The following is a 21,427-nucleotide window of genomic DNA, read 5'->3' as shown; positions in this document are numbered from 1 at the left end:
GATTTGCCAGTGAAGCCGCATTTGAACATTGAACATTGGCTGCAGTCGTTCCCACAGCACACTGCATAGCGCTTTATATGCGATGGGAAGAAGACTAATTCATCTATAGTTGGCACATACCGTCTTGTCTCCTTTTTTGGGCATGCATTCCTCTAGCCAAATTGTACTAATCAGCTGGTGCATGCTCCTGACCAACATCTGACCGCCAGTCTTGAATAGTTCGGCTGGTAACCTATCGGTTCCTGCTGTTTTATTGTTCTTCAGCCGATTTATTGCTACACTGACCTCATCATGGCTAGGTGGTATACACTCTATACCGTCATCTCTTATTGGTTCTTGGGTATCTTCTTCACCGTTATTATTTGATACCAGAAGCTTTTCAAAATGCTCCTTTCAGATCCTCAACATGCTGTCTGTATCTGTCACCAGGTTTCCTTCTTCATCTATACAGGAAGATGTGCCTGCACCAAAACCTTCGGTTTGATGTTTTACTCGTGGGTTAAATTTCCGGACTCCATTCTGACTCCTGTACATCTCGATTTGCTCATGCTCACGTTTTTCTTGTTCTTTCTTCTTTTTTTCTGAAAATACGTTTCTCATCTCTCCTTTTTTCACCATCATAGGAATATAGATATAGTTATACACAAACCTTGCTTATTATCTTGATCAATAGTGAAAAATTCCTCAGCCAAAAGAGGGGTATTTTTCAATAAAAAATAATTCTTAATCTGTCAACAGATTAAAAATGTTTCATGGTATATTTTCCATAATAATATTACACTTTTTTTGTATTTTTAATGTTTCAATATAAATTGAAATAATTAAATAGTTTACAAATTGGATCTGTGATCTGATCTAGATTTTTTGAACCATTTTTTAAATGTTATATCCACATCATATACGTCCCAACCCAATGTAAATATTTTCTTCATGTATGTATAAAAGAACACACAATAATTGATGCCCAACTATAAACAAATAATAAACGTCAACCCTGATGTTGTTGTAGTTTTGGAATTTGACGCCACTACCAATAATGAAGAGATGCGATCGTATTCGAACATTTGTCTGAATTTCACAATTCTTGATTAAGTTGAACTTATTTTGAGCGAGTGTGGGTTTGTATGTGTGTGTGAATTTTTCCTACAAACAATAATTGATATCGTAACAAAGGCAAAAAGACATACATACACGAAATTGATGGAGTAGGGGAATATGGAGATAAAATTAAAAAAAACTTTTTTTATCAATTTCTTAGTAAGTTATTAGTTATTTATTTTAATAAATTCATACTTTTATAAAAATAAATTCCTCAGCCTAACTGCGCTACTATAAGGCTGAGAAAGTAGTAAAGTCGGACTGGACCGACTATATGATACCCTTTACCACTTTGGGTATATTCCACATATGTATCCTTACAATTGCATGTCAATGTTCCCTTGAAGGAACATACTCATGGCTTTCTGCAACCTATACTAAATTTAATTTCATTCATGCTATTCGGTACGCCGCACTGTTAAAAATTTAATCTCAATCAGACACCCGTTCGAAATACATACGGAAGCTGCATCTGCACCAAATTTCAACAAAACGCAATAACGTCATTCAAGTCTCAATTTGATACGTTGTGCAAAATTTCGTGTTAATCGGACACACATTAGGATTTTGGTGCACCATTTACATAAAATCGGACGAAAATGTATATGGGAGCTATATCTAAGTCTGAGCTGAACCATTTTAGAAAGAATCGGCATTATAGATATAGGCATATATTCACTAGAACTATTCTTTTTTCATTGAATTTTTGCAATTTTCCACATTTCTGGAAACACAGGCATTGTTAAAATAGATTTTACAACGTGCAACAAAAATTTACCAACAAGGGGAAATACAATCTCTAAAAAACTTTAGCTGAAATCTATCATATCCAACTGCCGTGGATTTAGTTTTATTGAAAGCATCAACAACCCCAGTATAATTAATTGCATGAAAGGGAAAACCATCAAAAGCATCAGCAGGAATACAAGAGGCATCAAAAACATCTACGGATTGATTCGAAACAAAAACTGAATTCAGAACCACAACATCAACATTCCCGGCTTCTCTGTCGTCAGTACACAAACAGTTTTTATTTAAAATTGACCACACTTCCTTTGTGGATTTATTAGCAAACATATCCTTATGAGCAATAAATTTTAGTTTTCTTATATATTTTTTTTTGGTTCGGTTACGACAGCGACATAACAATTTCCAATTTTCAACACATCTATCCCGAAGATAGGTCCTATAAGAAATGTCAGGAAGAGACAAATGATACCGAATTTCAGCAGATTTAAACCAGTCATCTTTATTTATTTTTCAAAACCTTCCTTTAATAGCAACTACGCTATACAAGTGCCGAAGACCACAGTTCAATATATCAAGCCGTCTCGTTGGGTATCAGATCTTTATTCTAGCCGCCATAAAACGGTAGCCCCAATTTTTGACATAGACATATCTTTCAAACAAATGAGATGTAATATATATTTTTGATTTTTATTGGATAACAAATTCTACAATAGATTTTAGGTAAATTCGAAAACTCTTATTACAATAAACGACACAACCTTTCTATGGACTTATGGATGCAGTCGTTACAACCGATATGTTGTTATAAATGATTTCGACTGTATTTTGAATCGTCGCAATTAACGACGTGTTTACTTGGTTTCTTTAGAATATTAAACATCAGATATATGTTTTTCTATAGAAAGAAATACAACTTAAATCTTCTGATGATGAATATAGAAAAAATAACTACAAATATACCGTGGTATTGTTTTCTATCCCAAAATATATTTCAGATATTTTACATTTTCAAAGAACTTCGTTTCCGAGTCTGCTCTAAGATGTCCTCTATAGAGAGATTATCCTCCACATTCTTCTATATATGATTAACACCATTGTATAAACATATATCAACGCGTTATTTGAGCTTCATTCAACATCAACATTTGCGGCGCGGAACACAGAATCTTTTTAATTCATTTGCTCAGCAATTTGGTATTGCACTGCAATTTCCTGTCTGCATACCATGGATGTTCACAGTATGTGTGTGTCTATCAGTGGACATTTGTTGCATACACACACTTCAAATTTATTTCATTTGCAATGATAATTTGATGGCATTACCCCCCATCAAGCCGGGAGGGTGCATCAATTCTTAAATTTTTCGAAAAAATACAATCAAATAATTTCTAACTTACCAGAATTATCACGGGATGACCTATAGGATCTCTCTCTGTCCGATTCTCGTTCATTGTAACGCCTATCCCGTTCATCATGCTATAATAAAACAACACCAAAAATGGTTCAGAATTATTTATATAAACAAATAGCCCAGCATCATCCCAAAATATGTACCTCAACATGATGGCGATTGCGTTCGTGCGATCTTCTGCTGCTGCTATTATCCGAATAATTGTGGTGTCCACCCATTATTGCACTAGGATATTTTTTAATACATTTTTATTAAAAAAATATTTTATTTATTGGAGTATTACTGTTTTTGTTGTTGACAGATCAGATCAACTGGTACCAAAATTTATTTCCAAAATAAACAGCAGACAAAAACAAACTGTCAATTGAAAACAGATGTTTTGTTCTGCTGTCAAAAATATCCTGTTAGTAATGTCAATATTTTGTGTGTTGTTTTTGTTTGGCGTTTTTATACCCTCTACCTAAGTATGGAGGGTATATTAATTTTGTTTTTCCGTTTGTAACTCATCGAAATATTTATTTCCAAACCTATAAAGTATATATATTCTTGATAAGGGTAAAATTTTATGACGATCTAAGTATTTCCAACAGTATGTTGTAATCACTCTAGTCTCTAAACGAATTGAGATAGATTGTCATATAAGGGTAGCCCCCAATTTTCGGTATTTTAAGGTTATTAGCGCGTTGTTCAGCCGAATTCGCTGAAATTTGTTACATTGGGTTCTTATTGCGTACCAAATGTCTCCACTACAAATTTTAAATGTCGGTCCACTTTTTCTGGTGCCTCCCATTTTACAGGTTTTAAGCGCGTTTTTAAACCGAATTTGCTGAAATTTTGTACAATGGGTTCTCATTAGATACCAAATTTCTGCACTAACACTTATAAATATAGATCCATTTTTTCTGCCACTTATAAGGGAACCCTCAATTTTCGGTATTTTGTGGTTCCGTTTTATAACTTCATATCAAAAATTATTAATATTCGCCTCCTTTTAGGGGTAGTTGATTACATGGCATAATTATGCCATGGCTGATTAGTTCCGTGTGTAGCGGTTGTCCCCATATAGACGTATTCTACCATAGTATAGGGCAGGGACATACGCAGGCGGCCAGCATTTAGGCATCTTCCCCATATAATTATATCTCCTGAAGGAAAAAAAATGAGATAGAAAACTAAAGTATTGGGTTCGAAATTGACATATGTCGGTCATTAACTAGGCATAGCCCTCATATAATTATAACCCCAAATATTCGCTAATTCCTACACTAGGTAATCTAAATTGCAGTATGATTCTACCCTTCTTTATTGTAGTAGGATTCTACCATGCTTTATTAGTATTAGTTCACGCTTTGGGGTTTTTATTACAAATTGTTGACATTTTTATTCGGTGTACATAATGGTTTACATAAACCGGTTTGTTGAATTATCGGTATAGGTTGACTTTTTTGGTATGTTACCTATATTTTCATTTCAAGTATACCTATGCTGGTGTTAAGGGTCCCATACGCTATAAATGTCTATATCATCAGCGGAGATACTCAACGGTCCCTGTTGACTATAGGGTAAGGTGTTGATAAGCAATCCCCTCCTCGTTTGTCGATGGGGTGTCGTCCCATATGTAGGCTAGTAGTACGTTTACATTTAACCGGATTTCGTTAACCCAGTGGGTTTCAATTGTCAATTCCTTTGCATATATGTGAAATAAATCCTCATAAAATAGGTTAACCCGGTAAAAATGTTTAATGTATATGCCGTTTAGGATTCTATCTTGACACCCTCAGTATATACGAGGACTGTTTATCTATAGAAACCAGTTCTTCGGTACATTTAAACTTTTTTCTTATGGGAAAGAATTCTTCAGTATAGCACTTTATTTAGAAGCACCGAATTTTTGCACCATTAAAAAAAACTTGATCCAAATTTTGATAAGAACAACAAAATATAAACAAAAAAAAAAAAAGAATAATTTGAAGTATAAATATATAAACCGAAAAAATATAGTTTAAAACAATAATAATTTTATACAACAATTTTTCAAATTTTGTTATTATTATCGGCATGACTACGTCACTGAAAACCCCCTTTTGCGAGGAATACCGACTATTTGGCGTTTTTAAAATTCCGTCAAATGCGCAACACTTCGCCAATTCAAAACCATAACAATAATCAGCTGTTTTGATTTTTCACACGCAAAAAAAACTAATTCTCTTCTATTTTGTTTTTATTCTCTTTCAAGTTCAAGCACGTTTCGTTCGCTTGTTCGTTTCGCGACGTTTTGCTTGCTGGCTTGCGGAATCATCATCGTAGCGAACTATTGGCAAGCTAAACAAATAAAAACAACGGTTTGGAAATCCCAAAATTGCTTGGATAGCCGAAAGGAGTAGAGCAAAGGAGCGAAGGTCTTTAATTAAGTGGATTGTAGACGCCACAGGATAAACAAAACAATGGCAGACACGACTCATCCTATGGATGAGTTTTGTGGATCGAAATTTTGGGTAAGATTACGGACGTGCAATTAACCAATGAATGAAATCAATTCATCAATTGATTTCATTCAAAATTGTTGTTGTATGATTTTCCTTTATCCACACACACAGAACAATGTGTTTTATAATCACTTTAATTTGTTGCTAATATTTACTATACGACATCAACCCACCCACCCATACCCTTCCGCCCTTATCTTCACTATTCACTTACGCTGTGCCTAACAACATCATCATGTTCCACAAAAAAAAAATTAACCTTGTAATTTTCGTTTTGTTTATAGTAATTAATATTGTTGTTGTTTTTGTTCATTTCTCTCTGCAGGATCTCAATGAAACCTGGTATACATTTGATCCGGACTTTACACCATGTTTCGAACAAACCGTTCTAGTATGGGCGCCATGTGCGTTCTTTTGGGCATTTTGTATATTCGATTTTTACTATCTGAAGGCCAGTCTAGATAAGAATATACCATGGAATAAACTAAATATAAGTAAATTATTGCTGACCTTGGCACTATTAGTGCTGACAGCCGTTGACTTTATAATGGCTATGGTGAAAAAGGGCGACGAGGCAACAGCCGATCTTATCTATCCGGTTGAAATATGGACACCCGTAATAAAGTTTGCCACATTTGTAAGTAGAACAAATATTGAAGTATTCTTTGTTTGATTGATTTGCATTTTCTTTGAAGAGTTTTGGAAGTTAGAGAACAGAATTGAGATAAGGCATGGAAAATTTGTTAACAATGTAATTATTATAGATAGTAATAGATTATACAAAAAAAAAAATCTCAACAACTAGAAAGTACTCGATTGTCCAGCTGATTTCAAAATCTATCTATACATTACAAATCGATAAACTTTTGAAACTATGTAGTTGTTGTGTGGAATTGTTTATTTATTTTTTTTTTAATAGGAAGTATTTTTTTCTTTTCTAATATCAATATTATTTATAGAAGCTACATACACCACTGTATATATGTATATGTATGTTCTATTTATATCATAAATAATAATGTCCATACTATTTTTTTTTCGTAATTAAATTTTGATAGCCATGAACTAGAACTATTTGTAAATGAATCATTGGTTTGACGATAGCTTACAATATAAATTACTCATTACATGTTATATTAAGAAGATCGATGAGGATTTGTATAATCTATTTAGATTTTAGGTTAGATTGAAGGGTATTTCTCGGTAACGCTGAGGATTTTTTCTATAGACAAATAGTCCTCAGCTACACTGACGATTTTTTTTCTGTCGAAAAATAGTCCTCAGCTATAAAGAGAATTGTTTCTATATGAAAATAGTTTCTATATATACTGAGGATTTTCTATAGATCTTTATCTTTAGAAAAATAGTTCTCATATACACTGATGATTTTTTTCTATAGAAAAATCTACCTCAGCTGTGGCTGACGAATTTTTTTTCTATAGAAAAATGCATCTGAGCTAGGTTGACGTTTTTTCCACAGAAAAATCCACGTCAGTTATGCTGAGGAATTTTATTCTATAGAAAAATCTAAATTAGCTATTCTTTAGAAAAATCCACCTCAGCTAGGCTCAGGGACATTTTGTTTTCTATAGAAAAATCCATGTCAGCTAGCTGAGGAATTTTTTCTATCGAAAAATCCACCACAGCTTTTTTTTCATGAAAATTTTGTTAATGAGGAATGGTTTCCTAAAGAGAAAAAAAGGTCCTTATGTAGAGCATATTTTCTCCTAAAATGTGACCCATAATTTTAATTGTATCTCCCTCTCTCTCTTTTGCAGACCCTCATACTAATATTCATTCCATTGAATCGCAAATATGGCGTACAAACATCCGGTTGTCAATTCCTATTCTGGTTCCTATTAACAATATTCTCAATACCTCGATGTCGTACCGAGGTGCGTGCTGAACATGATCGTTCACAAGTGCTGCAATCCTCAATTAGTGAAATGCCCGATTATTCATGGGATGAATATAAATATGTTAGTTTTATGATCTACTTTGCGTTCTGTTGTGCAATGCTTCTGTTGAATTGTTTTGCCGATGCCCGACCCCGGGAAACTAAGTACAAACGTACCGACAAGGAAATCCCAGAAAATTCAGCCAGTTTCCTATCACGCATCACATATCAATGGTTTGATATTATGGCATGGAAGGGTTATCGCAATCCTTTGGAAGAGAAAGATTTATGGGATTTGAGGCCACAGGATAGCTGTAAGGAAATTATGCCAATTTTCGCCTACTACTGGAATAAGAATATTCGCAAGAACTACAAGGTTGATGCCAGTCAGCCTAAAGTGAAATTTAGCAATGGCCAGGTATCATTTGACAATCCACACGGTCCCAAGAATGGCAAGAAACAGGGTGAAGCCTCGATTATGCCACCAATTATTAAGTCGTTTGGTGGTGTTTTCCTCTTCGGTTCCATGATGAAACTGATCACCGATATCCTAACTTTTGCCCAACCCCAGGTGTTGCGTTGGATTATTGGCTTTGTTGAAGATTATACTCTACCCGAAGATCAGCAGCAACCAGAATGGAAGGGTATTTTCTATGCAGTTCTACTTTTCCTTTTGGCTGCTGTCCAGACTATAATTTTGGGCCAATATTTCCATCGCATGTTTATTGTGGGTCTACGTATTCGTACGGCGCTGATCAATGCCATTTATCGTAAGGCTTTGGTATTGTCGAATGCCACCCGGAAGGAATCGACAGTGGGTGAAATTGTCAATTTGATGGCTGTGGATGCTCAACGTTTTATGGATTTGACAACCTATTTGAATATGTTGTGGTCGGCACCGCTTCAAATTGCATTGGCTTTGTATTTCTTGTGGCAATTGTTGGGTCCCTCCGTTTTGGCTGGTCTTGCTGTAATGATTATCTTGATTCCCGTCAATGGTGTCATTGCCAATCGCATTAAGACCTATCAAATACGACAAATGAAATACAAAGATGAACGTGTTAAATTGATGAATGAAGTTTTGAGTGGTATTAAGGTGAGTTACAAAATTTTGGAAGTTATATTTTATATTCACAAAATAGTCGTAAGCTACACTAATGAATTTTTTCTATAGAAAAGAAATCGTCAGCCCAGCTGATGTGAATTTTTTCTTTTCCAAAAAATTCGTCAGACCAGCTGAGGTGAATTTTTCTTTAAAAAAAAAAATTCTTCAGCACAGCTATGTTGAATTTTTCTTTAGAAAAAAATTTGTCAGCCAAGCTGAGGTGAATTTTTCTTTAAAAAAAATTCGTCAGCCCAGTGGAGGTGGATTTTTCTATGGAAAAAATTCCTCCGTTATTGCTGAGATGGATTTTTCTATAAAAAACATTTTTTCTATAGAAATAATTCTTGAGTCCTAGCTGAGGTGAATATTTCTATAGAAAAAAATTACTCAGCCCTAGCTGAGGTGGAAAAAAATTCCTAAATTTTATTCTTAGCAATTTGTGTTCTTTGAAAAATTCTTCGTTTGTTCATTTTTCTTTTCTTTAGGTCTTGAAATTATATGCCTGGGAACCTAGCTTTGAAAAACAAGTTTTGGAGATTCGTGAAAAGGAAATTGCCACCTTGAAATCAACAGCCTATCTGAATGCCAGTACCTCGTTCTTGTGGTCTTGTGCTCCATTTTTGGTAAGTTTTCCTTTTGTTTTCCCAAAAAAAAAATTTTTTTGATTTCTTTTCAGTAAAATATTGGAAGCTGAAAATTATGTGATGTGGATTTTTTTATTTCAATTAAAATTAATTTGATTTCTTTTTCAAACCCAAAAATATTAAGATTTCTCTGGTGACATTTGCCACCTATGTTTTGCTCGACGAAGAAAATGTTTTAACACCCACAAAAGTATTTGTGGGTTTGTCTCTATTCGAAACAATGAATATACCCTTGATCACATTGCCTATGTTATTTGTGGATATTGCAGAGGTATTTTTACGATTAAAAAAAAATAATTTTATAATCCACCAAACCAACCACCACCAATCATGGAAAATAGATATCGATTTCGATTCATTTTATTCAACTACTACTTCTTATGCAGCAGCAAAGCTTTTTGAGTAAAGAAACAAACAACAACAGATCATCGCTGGGTTATTGGATAAATTTACAAACATCTCAACTCAACATCTACATCTTGGATAAATTAATTATCTACATCTACAATTTCTATTTCTATTTTCTTTCTAATATTTTCTATCAATTTCAAACTCTTCTTCTTACATTTTATAATTATTGAAACCTTTATTTTTATTATTATTATAGGTATCATTGGTCACATTTGCCACATACGTATTAATTGATGAAAATAATGTTCTCGATGCTACTAAAACATTCGTCTCATTATCATTATTCAATATCTTACGTTTCCCATTAACTATGTTACCCATGTTGATCTCGAATTTGGTCCAAGTAAGTTTCCCACTTCTTTTCATCAAAATGAAGAGATAGTTTTTGTGTGTGTTCGTGTGTTTGTAAACAGATCTTTTTAAAGTTGAGTTTGGCCCCCTCAACTCTTTTAAAGATTTCTTTTTCTGCTTGTTCCGTCCTGATTGTTACTGATTGTTACTATATCCCCCCAAATCCAAAACACCTATAAAAATAATCCCTTATCCAATAGTTTCGTATGTCCTTGTTAATGTTTTTTTCGTAATAATCCCCAATATGTATCCCTTGTGATTCCCAAACTTTTGAATTTTAACACCCCTTTTTAATAGAATAATATTCCCCACGCCCACTCAAATTTTTACCGCCAAAATATTACCTTTTAGATTATGTATTGCTTATATTTTTGTTTTAATATTCCAATTTATGATCCTTATAATAACTTTTGAAATCCCTTCCCGAAAGAAATATGTTTTATTATGGACTTTAAAATATGTTTGTATTTTTTGTTTGTTAACCTTTTAAAAATTTATATAACCTTTATATACCCTGATCCATTTATCATTTATTATCGTTTTATTTATACACACTTTCTGTCACGAAAACTTAGTTCTTTAGATGATGATCTTTTTAAATATGTCAGTTTTTAATCCGTATATAATTTTCGTAGGGTCAGGAACATTCTATTCAATTTTCCGACTTATATATTTTTCACTTAAATAGGAAGGGACTTTTAAATCCACAACCCTACACCCTAAGACGGATTGTTTAGATTTGATTAATTTCGGATTTTAAATGTTAACAATACTCATGGCCAAAAAGTTGCGAAAGAAATATTTGGACGTAGTCCAAAAACCGAGGAAAATCTGTATATCAGACGAGACTTGGAATCTAATTTCTCAACGAGGTGAACTCAAAGTGCAGCTGAACAACAACAACAATATCACAAAAGAGCAGTATAAACAAGTGAAGAAAGCAGCAAGAAAATATAAAAAATGGTCCTAGAATCCTGGCAAAAAAATAAAAAAATAGCCGAGGAAGCAGCAAGCCAGAATAACATGAGAAAACTACACCCAACAATAGATAGTCTCACAAATAGAAGGTGTACCAGGCAATCCAAGCAATTAAAGACCCTAACGGTAGGCTACTAACAAACAATGATGAACAAACTCAGATATAGGGGGAACATTTTGAAAAAATCAGTTACGTCTGAAACACCACTGAAAATAACGACAGGGACAATGGCAGTCCAATGGAAAATACTCTCTGGGAGTGAAAATACTCCCTGGGGACTTAAAAAGTAACAAAGCAGCAGGAGAAAATAGTTTAACGGCGGAAGAACTGCTGCTGAGTTACTTCGAACTCACATCATTTCAGTTTGGGAGGAAGAGAGATTGCTTTCAAATTGTTGTGAAGCTACCCAAAAATGGCGGCTTGAAATATTGTAACGGCTGGAGTGGAATAGCCCTGCTCAACACAATATACACAATTCTGGCAACTAGAAAAGAATTCAAAGTCAAATAGAAAATGTTCCGAGAAATGAACAAGCTGAGAAATGAACAAGCTGGCTTTAGACCAAATAGAAGCTGCGTGGATCAGACCAACACCCTACGAGTCATAATAGTACAATCAGGGGAGTGCGCCATTCTATAGAAAATAAAAACAAGAAAACAAAGGCCAAACAATTGAATACGGCGATTGCTTCTTTCATCTAGGAAGCACTGTAACAACAAGTGGTGGTGCAGATATTGAGGTAATTAAAAGTCTAACACAAGGGAGGTCAGCATTCGTAGAAGCTCACATATATCCAGGAAAATCAAGCTTAAAATATTCGAAGCACGTATAAATACGATTCTGCTATACAGCAGGGAAACGTGGCGTGTATCAAATACCACAAAATCGGATTAAACGTTAGAAATGGAGATGGTTTAGCCACATCTTAAGAAAAAATGTCCATAGCATAACCAGAATGGCACTGAATGGAATCCTGAAGGATCAATAAATCGAGGTCGACCAAGAAACACCTGACGGCGAATAATAATTCAAGAACTAAGGCAAAATAACATTACATGGGAAGATGCAAAAACAACGACGGCAACTAACCGAGCGCGATGGCAGTGCTTTGTGGAAGTCCCATGCTGCCAAGAGGAGTAACAGGAAAAAAATCCGCTTTGACCTTTTTTTTTAATTATTACAACACTTTGCCAATCAGTAATTCCGACTGTCGAATAGTTTTTGGCTTCGCATTATCGCTGCTACCGAAGCAACAACTGTTGAATGAATCGTCTACGAAAGTGTCAGCTGATGCATCTGTCAGCTGATTCACATCTTCTTTACTACCACCTATGGAACAGAAGAGCAGAAACTCCCTGGAAAAACTCAATTAGTTTTGGTCGAGAATTGTTGGCACAATACCGAACATATGTCCGCCCTATTAATCGCATATTCTTCACCTTGAAACTGTAACCTAGAATTAGAAATAGAACTCGATTGGATAGAACGACGATAGAATGAGCTAAAAGACCAACAACAATTAGCATCTGAATTTAAACGCAATAATCTTGATTTTTTTACATCTTATTGATTTCAGAACAAACTCTTACGTAGAGGAAACAAATCTCAATATTTAACATCTATGCAAATAGGTCCCACCTAGGTGCCATTTCAGTTTAACCAAAGAAGTCAACATTCAAAAAATGAAACACTTCGGTTGAATTTCCCACAATGTACTCCTCGTTGTTAAAGTCATTTCTCTTTAAATCTTAACTTCTTTTTACACCATTAACCACCACAAAAAAACGTTAATACCATTTGGCGACAATTTCAAACACATCCAAAAAAATAAATCGAAAATATTCAAAAAACATATATTTTTTCTTTAAATTCAACAAACTTTCTCTCCTCTCTTCCTCATTATTAGACTGCCCTAAAATTTCCTTTGCCACACATATCCTCATCCCAAAATAAAACCCCCTAATAAAAACACAATACCCATAACTCATTCCTTAAAAAAACCCATCCCATCCCACTCCACCCACAACCTTATAATGCCAATTACCTAACCTATAAGGCCAATTAACTAACAATGCTTGGTATAGATATTAAATGGTCCAATAACAAATTTTAAAACTCGATTATGGCGAAACATTCGGATTCGGAACAATGCTTATACTTCCCTGAAGTGTAAGGGCGATATTACCGAAGAGGAGATAAAACATCATATTTGTTTTTGTTCTCTTTCCTCTTCCTCAAATTGAGATTTTCCCAATCCGAACCTATCGAACTTTAATTTTGTTATGGATATTAACATTTGTTGCCTTAGTTAACTGCTTAAAATTTGCATGTTTTTTGTGTGTTAAATATTTAAATTGTGTTTCAAATGTTGATTAATTCCCTTTTTACTTTTCTTAACCTAACTTTGTGTTGGCTTAGACCCAAGTCTCCGTTAAGCGTATCAATAAATTCATGAACAGTGAAGAATTGGATCCCAATAATGTGCAACATGACCCCAAGAAACGTAAGTCTACAAAATATTCAAACACTCAATTTTTTAATTCAATTTTTAGATCTTCAGTAGACTGACGAGGAACCTTTTTTTAGGTCCTCTAAAGAAGCAGATCTATTACAAACAGAAGGTGGTATAAAATCTTCTAAAGGTTGAGGACGACATAAACAGAACGAAAATCTTCTACAGATCTTCATGAAGAGGAACCTCTAAAGGTTTTCTATAAATAAGAGAAGCTTTTTTAAGTCCTTTAAAGACAGAAGGTCCTCAAAAAAAGAAGATCTATTACAGACAGAAGGTGGTATCAGATCTTATACAGGCTGAGGAGGTCATGAACAGAATGAAAATCTTCTACAGATCTTCATTAGACAAAATTCCATCTATAGGGTCAGGAGACTATAAGACGACCATCTGCAAACCCTAGGTCTTATAGAGGCTGAACACCTTTTTTAGGACATTAACAGGTCATTAAGATCTACAAGAAGTCTATAAGAAAATCTTCTGTAGGTTTATAATAGACCAAAGGTCCCAGTTATTATAGAGGCTGAAGAGTTTATACAGGCCATTAACAGACCGAAAAGTAGACAAAATTCCATATATAGGCCTTCCAGAGACAGAACACTATAATAAGATAAACTTTTGTATACAAAACGCCCCAGGTCTTATAGAGACTGAGGGGCTTCTATTGGTCATTAACGGACAGAAAATCTTTACAAACAGGCGTTCCTTAGAAAAAGTAACACTTACAGAGACAGAACACCTTCTGCAGGTCTATAATAGACAAAAACTACAACAAGTCTAATAGAGCATTTACATAACAGACTAAACGTCTTCTGCAGACCTTCTATAGACAGAAGTGATCCCTCTATAGGTTTGCTTTAATGATAGTACATCAGACGGTCTTCTTCATCGTAAAAGATTCCCCCGTCTCGCAGCTTCAGTAATGTTGCAGGAGGGAGGTGTTTCCTTCTCAGTATGGAATGGACGATATGTCTGCCCATGCAGCAAAGGAGTAGATGTTGATGGGACGAATCACTTTCTTGTATATTAGCAACTTTACCTCCGAAGAAAGTCCTCCTCTCATTCGAATGAGGAGGCGACAGAAGTCGAATCATTCGTGGAAGATGATTCCAAGGCCTCGTAGGACAAGTAACACATCATCAGCGTACGTCAATGACAGTTCTCTTTCATGCTTCTCCAGTATGTCGCATACTAACAGGTTGTATAGAACTGGTCCCAGTAGTGATCCCTGTGGCTTTGACCGTTCGTTGTGCAGACATTTTATTTTCTACTCTCACACGGAATATTCGATCCTTAAGAAAACTTGCCACCATGCGAAAAGTTTGCCTATCGATTCCGAGTGATTGCATCTTATAAAAAATTTTAAAAAATTTTGGTTAAAAACTTAAAAATTAAATTTATTTAAATTTACGTTAATATTTTGTGGCCAAAAACCATGGATAATAGAGACTGTAGAACTTCAACAGGTCATTAAAAGACAGAAAATGTTCTGCAGACCTTCGTTTGACAAAACCACCTTTAGGTCTCTAGGTCTGCAGGTTTATAATAGCCAGAAGACACCAGACATTTTACAGACCCTGAATAGGCAAAATACCGCCTATATTACATTTAGAGACCGTAGACTATCAGAAGACCTTCTACAGGTTTTAGAATAGACTAAATTCCTCAGGTCTTATAAAGGTTAAAGAGTTACTAAAGGTCATTAACAGGTGGACAGACGCCTCACTTTTTAATACATACTAGTTAACATATTAATTTATTTCCCTCTTTCTCTTCTTCTTTCCCCCACAGCCCATCCCTTGTCAATTGAAAACGGTGTATTCTCCTGGGGTGATGGTGATATTACCTTGAAAAACATCAACATGCATGTCAAGAAAAATACTCTCTGTGCCATTGTTGGTACTGTGGGTTCGGGTAAATCATCTGTGGTTCAAGCCTACCTTGGCGAAATGGAAAAAATATCTGGTTCAGTAAATACAGTCGGATCTATTGCCTATGTCCCACAACAGGCATGGATTCAAAATTCCACCTTGCGTGACAATATCCTCTTTGGCAAACCATATGATCGTAAACGTTATAATCGTGTCATTGATGCCTGTGCCTTGCGACCCGATATTCAAATGTTATCCGCTGGCGATCAAACTGAAATCGGTGAAAAGGGTATTAATTTATCCGGTGGCCAGAAGCAACGTATTTCAATGGCCCGTGCTGTGTACAGTGATGCTGATCTATATTTCTTGGATGATCCATTGAGTGCCGTCGATTCTCATGTGGGAAAACACATATTTGAACAAGTTATTGGTCCCAAGGGGTTGCTGGGCAAAAAGACACGAGTTTTGGTTACCCATGGTATCACATTCTTGCCACAAACCGATAACATTTATGTCATGAAAATGGGTGAAATCAGTGAAAGTGGTACCTATCAGGAGCTGCTGATTAAGAAGGGTGATTTCTCTGATTTCCTTTTGCAACATTTGCAAGAGGGCGGTGAAGAGGTTGAAGATTTGGATGTTATTAAACAGCAGTTGGAGGGTAATCTGCAATCGGATGAATTGAAAAATCAATTCCGTAAGGCTATTACATTGGCTAAACAGGAAAGTTTATCGGATTCTGTGTAAGTATTTTTTTTTATTGAGAATTGGGATTTGAAAAATTGAATTGTTGATTTTATTTTGTTTTCAGTTCGGTCCGTTCATTTGAAAGTGGTACCAGCAGTATTAGACGCCGCAAACGCATGGACTCGCAAACTTCTGTGACAACTGTGGCCTCCAAAAAGGATTTGGAAGATCAAGGCAAACTCATTGAGACTGAAAAATCACAAACTGGTGGTGTAAGTAAAAAAACTTAAATAACATGGATAAAAATATTCATTGAGTTAAAAAATAGAACATTTTTCACAGAAAAAAATTAGGAAAGTTTTCTAAAAGAAATCCCTATGAACAACTTCTAAAGTATTAAACTTATCCTCTATGTGATAGATTAGTATAAGAAGACCTTCTGCAGTCCCCAGGTCTTATAGAGGCTGAAGAGCTTGTATAGGTCATTAACAGACACAACAATATACCGTCTATAAGACTATCAGAAGACCTTTTGTAGGACAATAATAGATAAAAAAACCTCCGATTTTTATAGAGACAGACAAAAGACAAAATTATACATACATAAATTACAGAAAATTTTTGTAGATTTATTATATACAAAAGTAGTCAGGCCGTTTAGAGCCTGAAGAGTTTGTTCAAGTCATTGTTGTGTCCAAAGGATCTTTTTGCTAGATAACTTCTTCTCTAGAGGTTTTTAAAGGCTTCTGATGACTCCGACTTTTTTTTTACTTCCATATTTTAAAATTTTATTAACCTTATTTTCGCCTCATTTTCAGGTTGAATTTGCCGTCTACAAACATTACATGAAGAGTGTTGGTATTTTCCTATCCTTGGCCACGTTGATATTGAATTTCGTATTTCAAGCTTTCCAAATTGGTTCAAATCTATGGTTGACAAAATGGTCCAATGATAAAGATGTAGCCAACGATACCGGACTGCGTGATATGTATTTGGGGGTATATGGTGCCTTTGGTTTTGGTCAAGGTAAGTCCATTTGGTTTGCCAATTAAATTTTTTAATGCGGTGTAGGTGTGCTCTCTTTTTTTTTAAACTATAAAGTGTGTCTTTATTAAAAAAATACGAAATCGTGAAAATCGTCTCATAAATGTTGGGTTAAGGGTTTTATTTGTTATGGGTTCTTTTTTTCTTTTATAATAATTTTGTATTTAGTTTTTGTGGCTTTTATATTTTGTTGTTGTTTTTTGTTTTTAACTTTTATTTTGGCTTTTATTTATTATTCTAATTTTGCATGCTTGTTCTTTTACTGAATATGTTTTTTTTCTTATTTTAATTTAAAAATTTCGGCTTAAATGTATTTTATGCTGCTTGTCTAGTTTTTCCTTAATTTCTTACTTTTTATATATGTTGTTCTTCTTTTTACTAACTAATTAATTTTTTATTTAATAACAACTTTTTTCCTCCCTTCCTCCCCCTTCTTTTAACCTCTATAACATTTTCCTTAACAACTGTAAAAAAAAACACAAACACCACGATCACCTCTAACATAACTAATTATTATTTGCCGCCACACACACACTAACATATCCTGAGTAGTTATAAGCAGTTACTTTTCAACCCTTGCTATTGGTTTGGGCGGTGTTTATTGTTCGAAAAAATTACACGCCGTTCTATTGGAGTATGTGCTCCGTTGGCCCATGGATTTGTTCGATACAACACCATTGGGCAGAATTGTCAATCGTTTCTCCAAAGATATCGATACGGTTGATAATATTTTGCCGTTGAATTTGCGTGTTGTCATGACGCAAGCATTTGCGGTAATTTTTTTTTTAATTAACATTTATTTTTTTTTCAATTGTTTCATATATTTTTTATTTCTTTTCATTTTCCATCCAATCGTAATCATCGATTTTGCATAGACAATGGTGTGCAATTAATTTTTATTTTTAAATATTTTTTCGGAAAAGTGTAGGGTAGAGGAATGTTCAAAAAAAGTCGCCAGGTTTAAAAGCCTTTACAGGCCTTATATCGACAATAGTAATGCCTTTATGGCCTTTGTAGGCCTTTATCGGCATTAGAAACCTTTGTAGGCCTTTTTCGATGAACCATATATGATTTTAGGAACTGCTTAGAACCTCCGATACATTAAAGATTTTATATGAAACATGTATAAATATTATGAACTATAGATAATATTAGGAACTAGTCCTAAATATTTTTGATTTTAGGCCTTTTGTGAACTTTAGGCATTAGATTAAATTATATACATGGATTTTAGGCCTTTCTAGGAATATAATATAAATATTATGATATATACATGAATTTTAAGAACTAATCCGAAATATTTTTTATTTTAGGAATTAATTATGAAAATTAGGAACCAAGTATATATTAAATTATATACATGATTTTATATGAAACATGATATAAATTATATACATGCATTTTAAGAACAATATATTATTTTAGGAACTGCTTAGAAACTATAGATGCTTTTAGGAATTAGTCCGAAGTATTTTTTGATTTTAGGAATTAATGAACTTTAGGAACCAAGTAAAAATATTATGAATTATATACATGCATTTTAAGAACTTTAACTATGCACTCTAGGAATATAATATAAATATTATGAATTACACATGATTTTAGGAAATATTTTTCATTTTAGAAACTAATTATGAACTTTAGAAATATTTTTTTTTTATTTTAGGAATTAATTATATTTTCCACGACAATTAAAATATTTTTTTTGTTTTAATTTTAAAAATTAAATTAATTGCACAACTCGACCTTGCATTTACATTTTATTATCTTAATCTACATAAGAAATTTTGGGCAAAGCCCATAACCTCAAAAGAAACAAATGGCATGTGAAAATTACTAACTATCAACTAAATCTTATTTTTTTAAAGCATCTTAATCCCTAACTAAATATTACACCTAACATATTAAGTACGCTACACATTGGCGAACATGAGTGACAGTCAGTAGTTTTTCTTATGGAAAACTATTTTTAAATATTTGATATTTTAATTCCCTATTTCAAATTTTTTCCCCAAAAAAAAAAAAAAAAACACAGTTCACTCATGCAGCCTATGATGTACTCCGCTTTATAAATTGTAAATTTGCACCTGTTTTATATGATGCTGCAAATAATCGCTATTTCGCTCTCCTGTCATATATTTTATTTCCTGCAATATATTTATGTATAAGCCTATACACTTCTCTAACACTCCACCGAATTGCACCCTAATCTCTACGTTTTTTTTTACTAAATAGCTTGCTAATCTATCACATCTTAAGGTCGTATTTTAATTTTGAATCCATTCTATACATATAATTTGTTCTCCAGAAATATATATCTTCTTTCTTTATCTGTTTATCTCTCTCTCCCGTTCTCAATTATAGTAATAGCTCATTTTGTCTTCTCGCTAACCTTGGCCATTGGTTGCCTTTATTGTTCGAAAGCATTGCATCAAGAGCTAATAATGAATGTCATGCGTTGGCCTATGGAATTGTTCGATACAACACCATTGGGTAGAATTGTTAATCGTTTTGCCAAAGACATTGATACCATTGATATAGTTTTGCCATTGAATTGGCGTGTTTTCATTAGTCACGCTTTTGGGGTAATTACAAAATCACACACATATAGAAAGAATAATAATATTCAATATACATACATATTACAATTTTAATATCTTGTTTTAAATAAGTTTTCATAACTTACTAACACCGACTATCCCATTTCTACCCACTACCCCCCAAAACAAAAACAATTCAAGATTTTCATTTCAATATTTCCCATTATCGTGTTTTTTTTTTTTAATTTGCAACCAATATCTTTTGAAATTAAATATTCCAATTGGCTATTTAAATTACCCATTGTGTAGGAGAGTGTTGTGGTATTAAAATAATTTCGCATATTCTATGAACTCTTTTCTTGAATTTTATTAACTTATTTATGAATTTTAGGAATTATTAAGTATTAAGTCTGACAAAATTATGAACTATATAACAGCCTTGAAAAAATATTCTTTAAAACATCCACGACTCATGAAGGCCTTGAAAAAATATTCTTTAAAACATCCACGACTCATGAAGGCCTTGAAAAAATATTCTTTAAAACATCCACGCCTCATAAAGGCCTTGAAAAAATATTCTTTAAAACATCCACGACTCATGAAGGCCTTGAAAAAATATTCTTTAAAACATCCACGACTCATAAAGGCTTTGAAAAAAATATTCTTTAAAACATCCACGCCTCATAAAGGCCTTAAAAAATATTCTTTAAAACATCCACGACTCATGAAGGCCTTGAAAAAATATTCTTTAAAACATCCACGCCTCATAAAGGCCTTGAAAAAATATTCTTTAAAACATCCACGCCTCATAAAGGCCTTAAAAAATATTCTTTAAAACATCCACGCCTCATAAAGGCCTTGAAAAAATATTCTTTAAAAAATTCACGCCTTGTTTAGGCCTAGAAAAAATATTCTTTAAAAATTCACGACTTTTTAGGCTTTGAAAAAATATTCTATAAAAAATCCATGCCGTGTTTAGGTCTTGAAAAATATTCCATAAAAATCCACAACGTTTAAGGCCATTTATTTAGGAACTACACATGAATGTTAAGAAAAATATATGAAATTAATTCCTTTTTAAGAACTAGTTATAGATTTTAGGAAACAAGTACATAGATTATAAACTATTATTTTAGGGAATACATATCGTTTATGAAATGAGTATTTAAATGATATGACACATAAGTAAGGAAACATATTCGAATTGTTTTTAATAACAAAAAAATATTTAAGAAAAATACATTAATTTTAGAAACTTTGTACATATATTTAATAAACATCATATAACACTGTGTAGCACTAAAATCTTGAACCAATCGAGACCCCCAAAATCTTGAAGCTTGTGATGGTGGAAGAAAATCCATAGCTGGGTTTTGAATTATTAGCTAAGGTTTTTTTTTAAATCAATTTTTAAAATATTCGACTGGAGGTGGATTTTAACAATTTTCGAATAATACGTACCTATTATTGAGTCTATATCTCGTGAACTATTCGAAATATTGCTTTTCTCTCTTAAGCAATATTCTTCCTCTTAATTAGAACTAAAAATTTGTTCTTTAGATAAAAACAATAAAACATCACCATCATACTGAAAATAGCACAACTGCAAAAAAAAAATAAAATTTCGACATACTTTTTCCA

General features: G+C 33.5%; 1 protein-coding gene across 19 annotated transcripts in view; it reads left to right on the top strand.

The window, feature by feature from the left end:
* Window positions 1-5,703: 5,703 nt before the first annotated feature.
* The window catches only part of LOC133330033 (multidrug resistance-associated protein 1), a 45,005-nt gene continuing 29,281 nt past the window's right edge, over window positions 5,704-21,427 (top strand). For 10 of the 19 annotated variants that reach the window (XM_061538494.1, XM_061538495.1, XM_061538496.1 and 7 more), the window contains exons 1-9: window positions 5,704-5,754; window positions 6,071-6,382; window positions 7,524-8,738; window positions 9,233-9,370; window positions 9,999-10,145; window positions 13,551-13,635; window positions 15,436-16,258; window positions 16,327-16,474; window positions 17,021-17,228. In XM_061538494.1, coding sequence (XP_061394478.1) covers window positions 5,704-5,754; window positions 6,071-6,382; window positions 7,524-8,738; window positions 9,233-9,370; window positions 9,999-10,145; window positions 13,551-13,635; window positions 15,436-16,258; window positions 16,327-16,474; window positions 17,021-17,228 — 3,127 coding nt within the window. Of the gene's footprint in view, window positions 5,755-6,070; window positions 6,383-7,523; window positions 8,739-9,232; window positions 9,371-9,515; window positions 9,663-9,998; window positions 10,146-13,550; window positions 13,636-15,435; window positions 16,259-16,326; window positions 16,475-17,020; window positions 17,229-17,798; window positions 18,020-19,610; window positions 19,832-21,427 lie in introns of all 19 variants that reach the window. The other 9 variants (XM_061538507.1, XM_061538512.1, XM_061538506.1 and 6 more) reach the window with 5 other exon arrangements.

Source organism: Musca vetustissima, unplaced genomic scaffold (assembly GCF_032173495.1).
Source record: "Musca vetustissima isolate MV318-11 ecotype Yass unplaced genomic scaffold, APGP_CSIRO_Mvet_v1 utg2798, whole genome shotgun sequence".
Classification (NCBI taxonomy): Eukaryota; Metazoa; Arthropoda; class Insecta; order Diptera; family Muscidae; genus Musca; species Musca vetustissima.
This window is presented reverse-complemented; position numbering and strand designations above follow the sequence as displayed.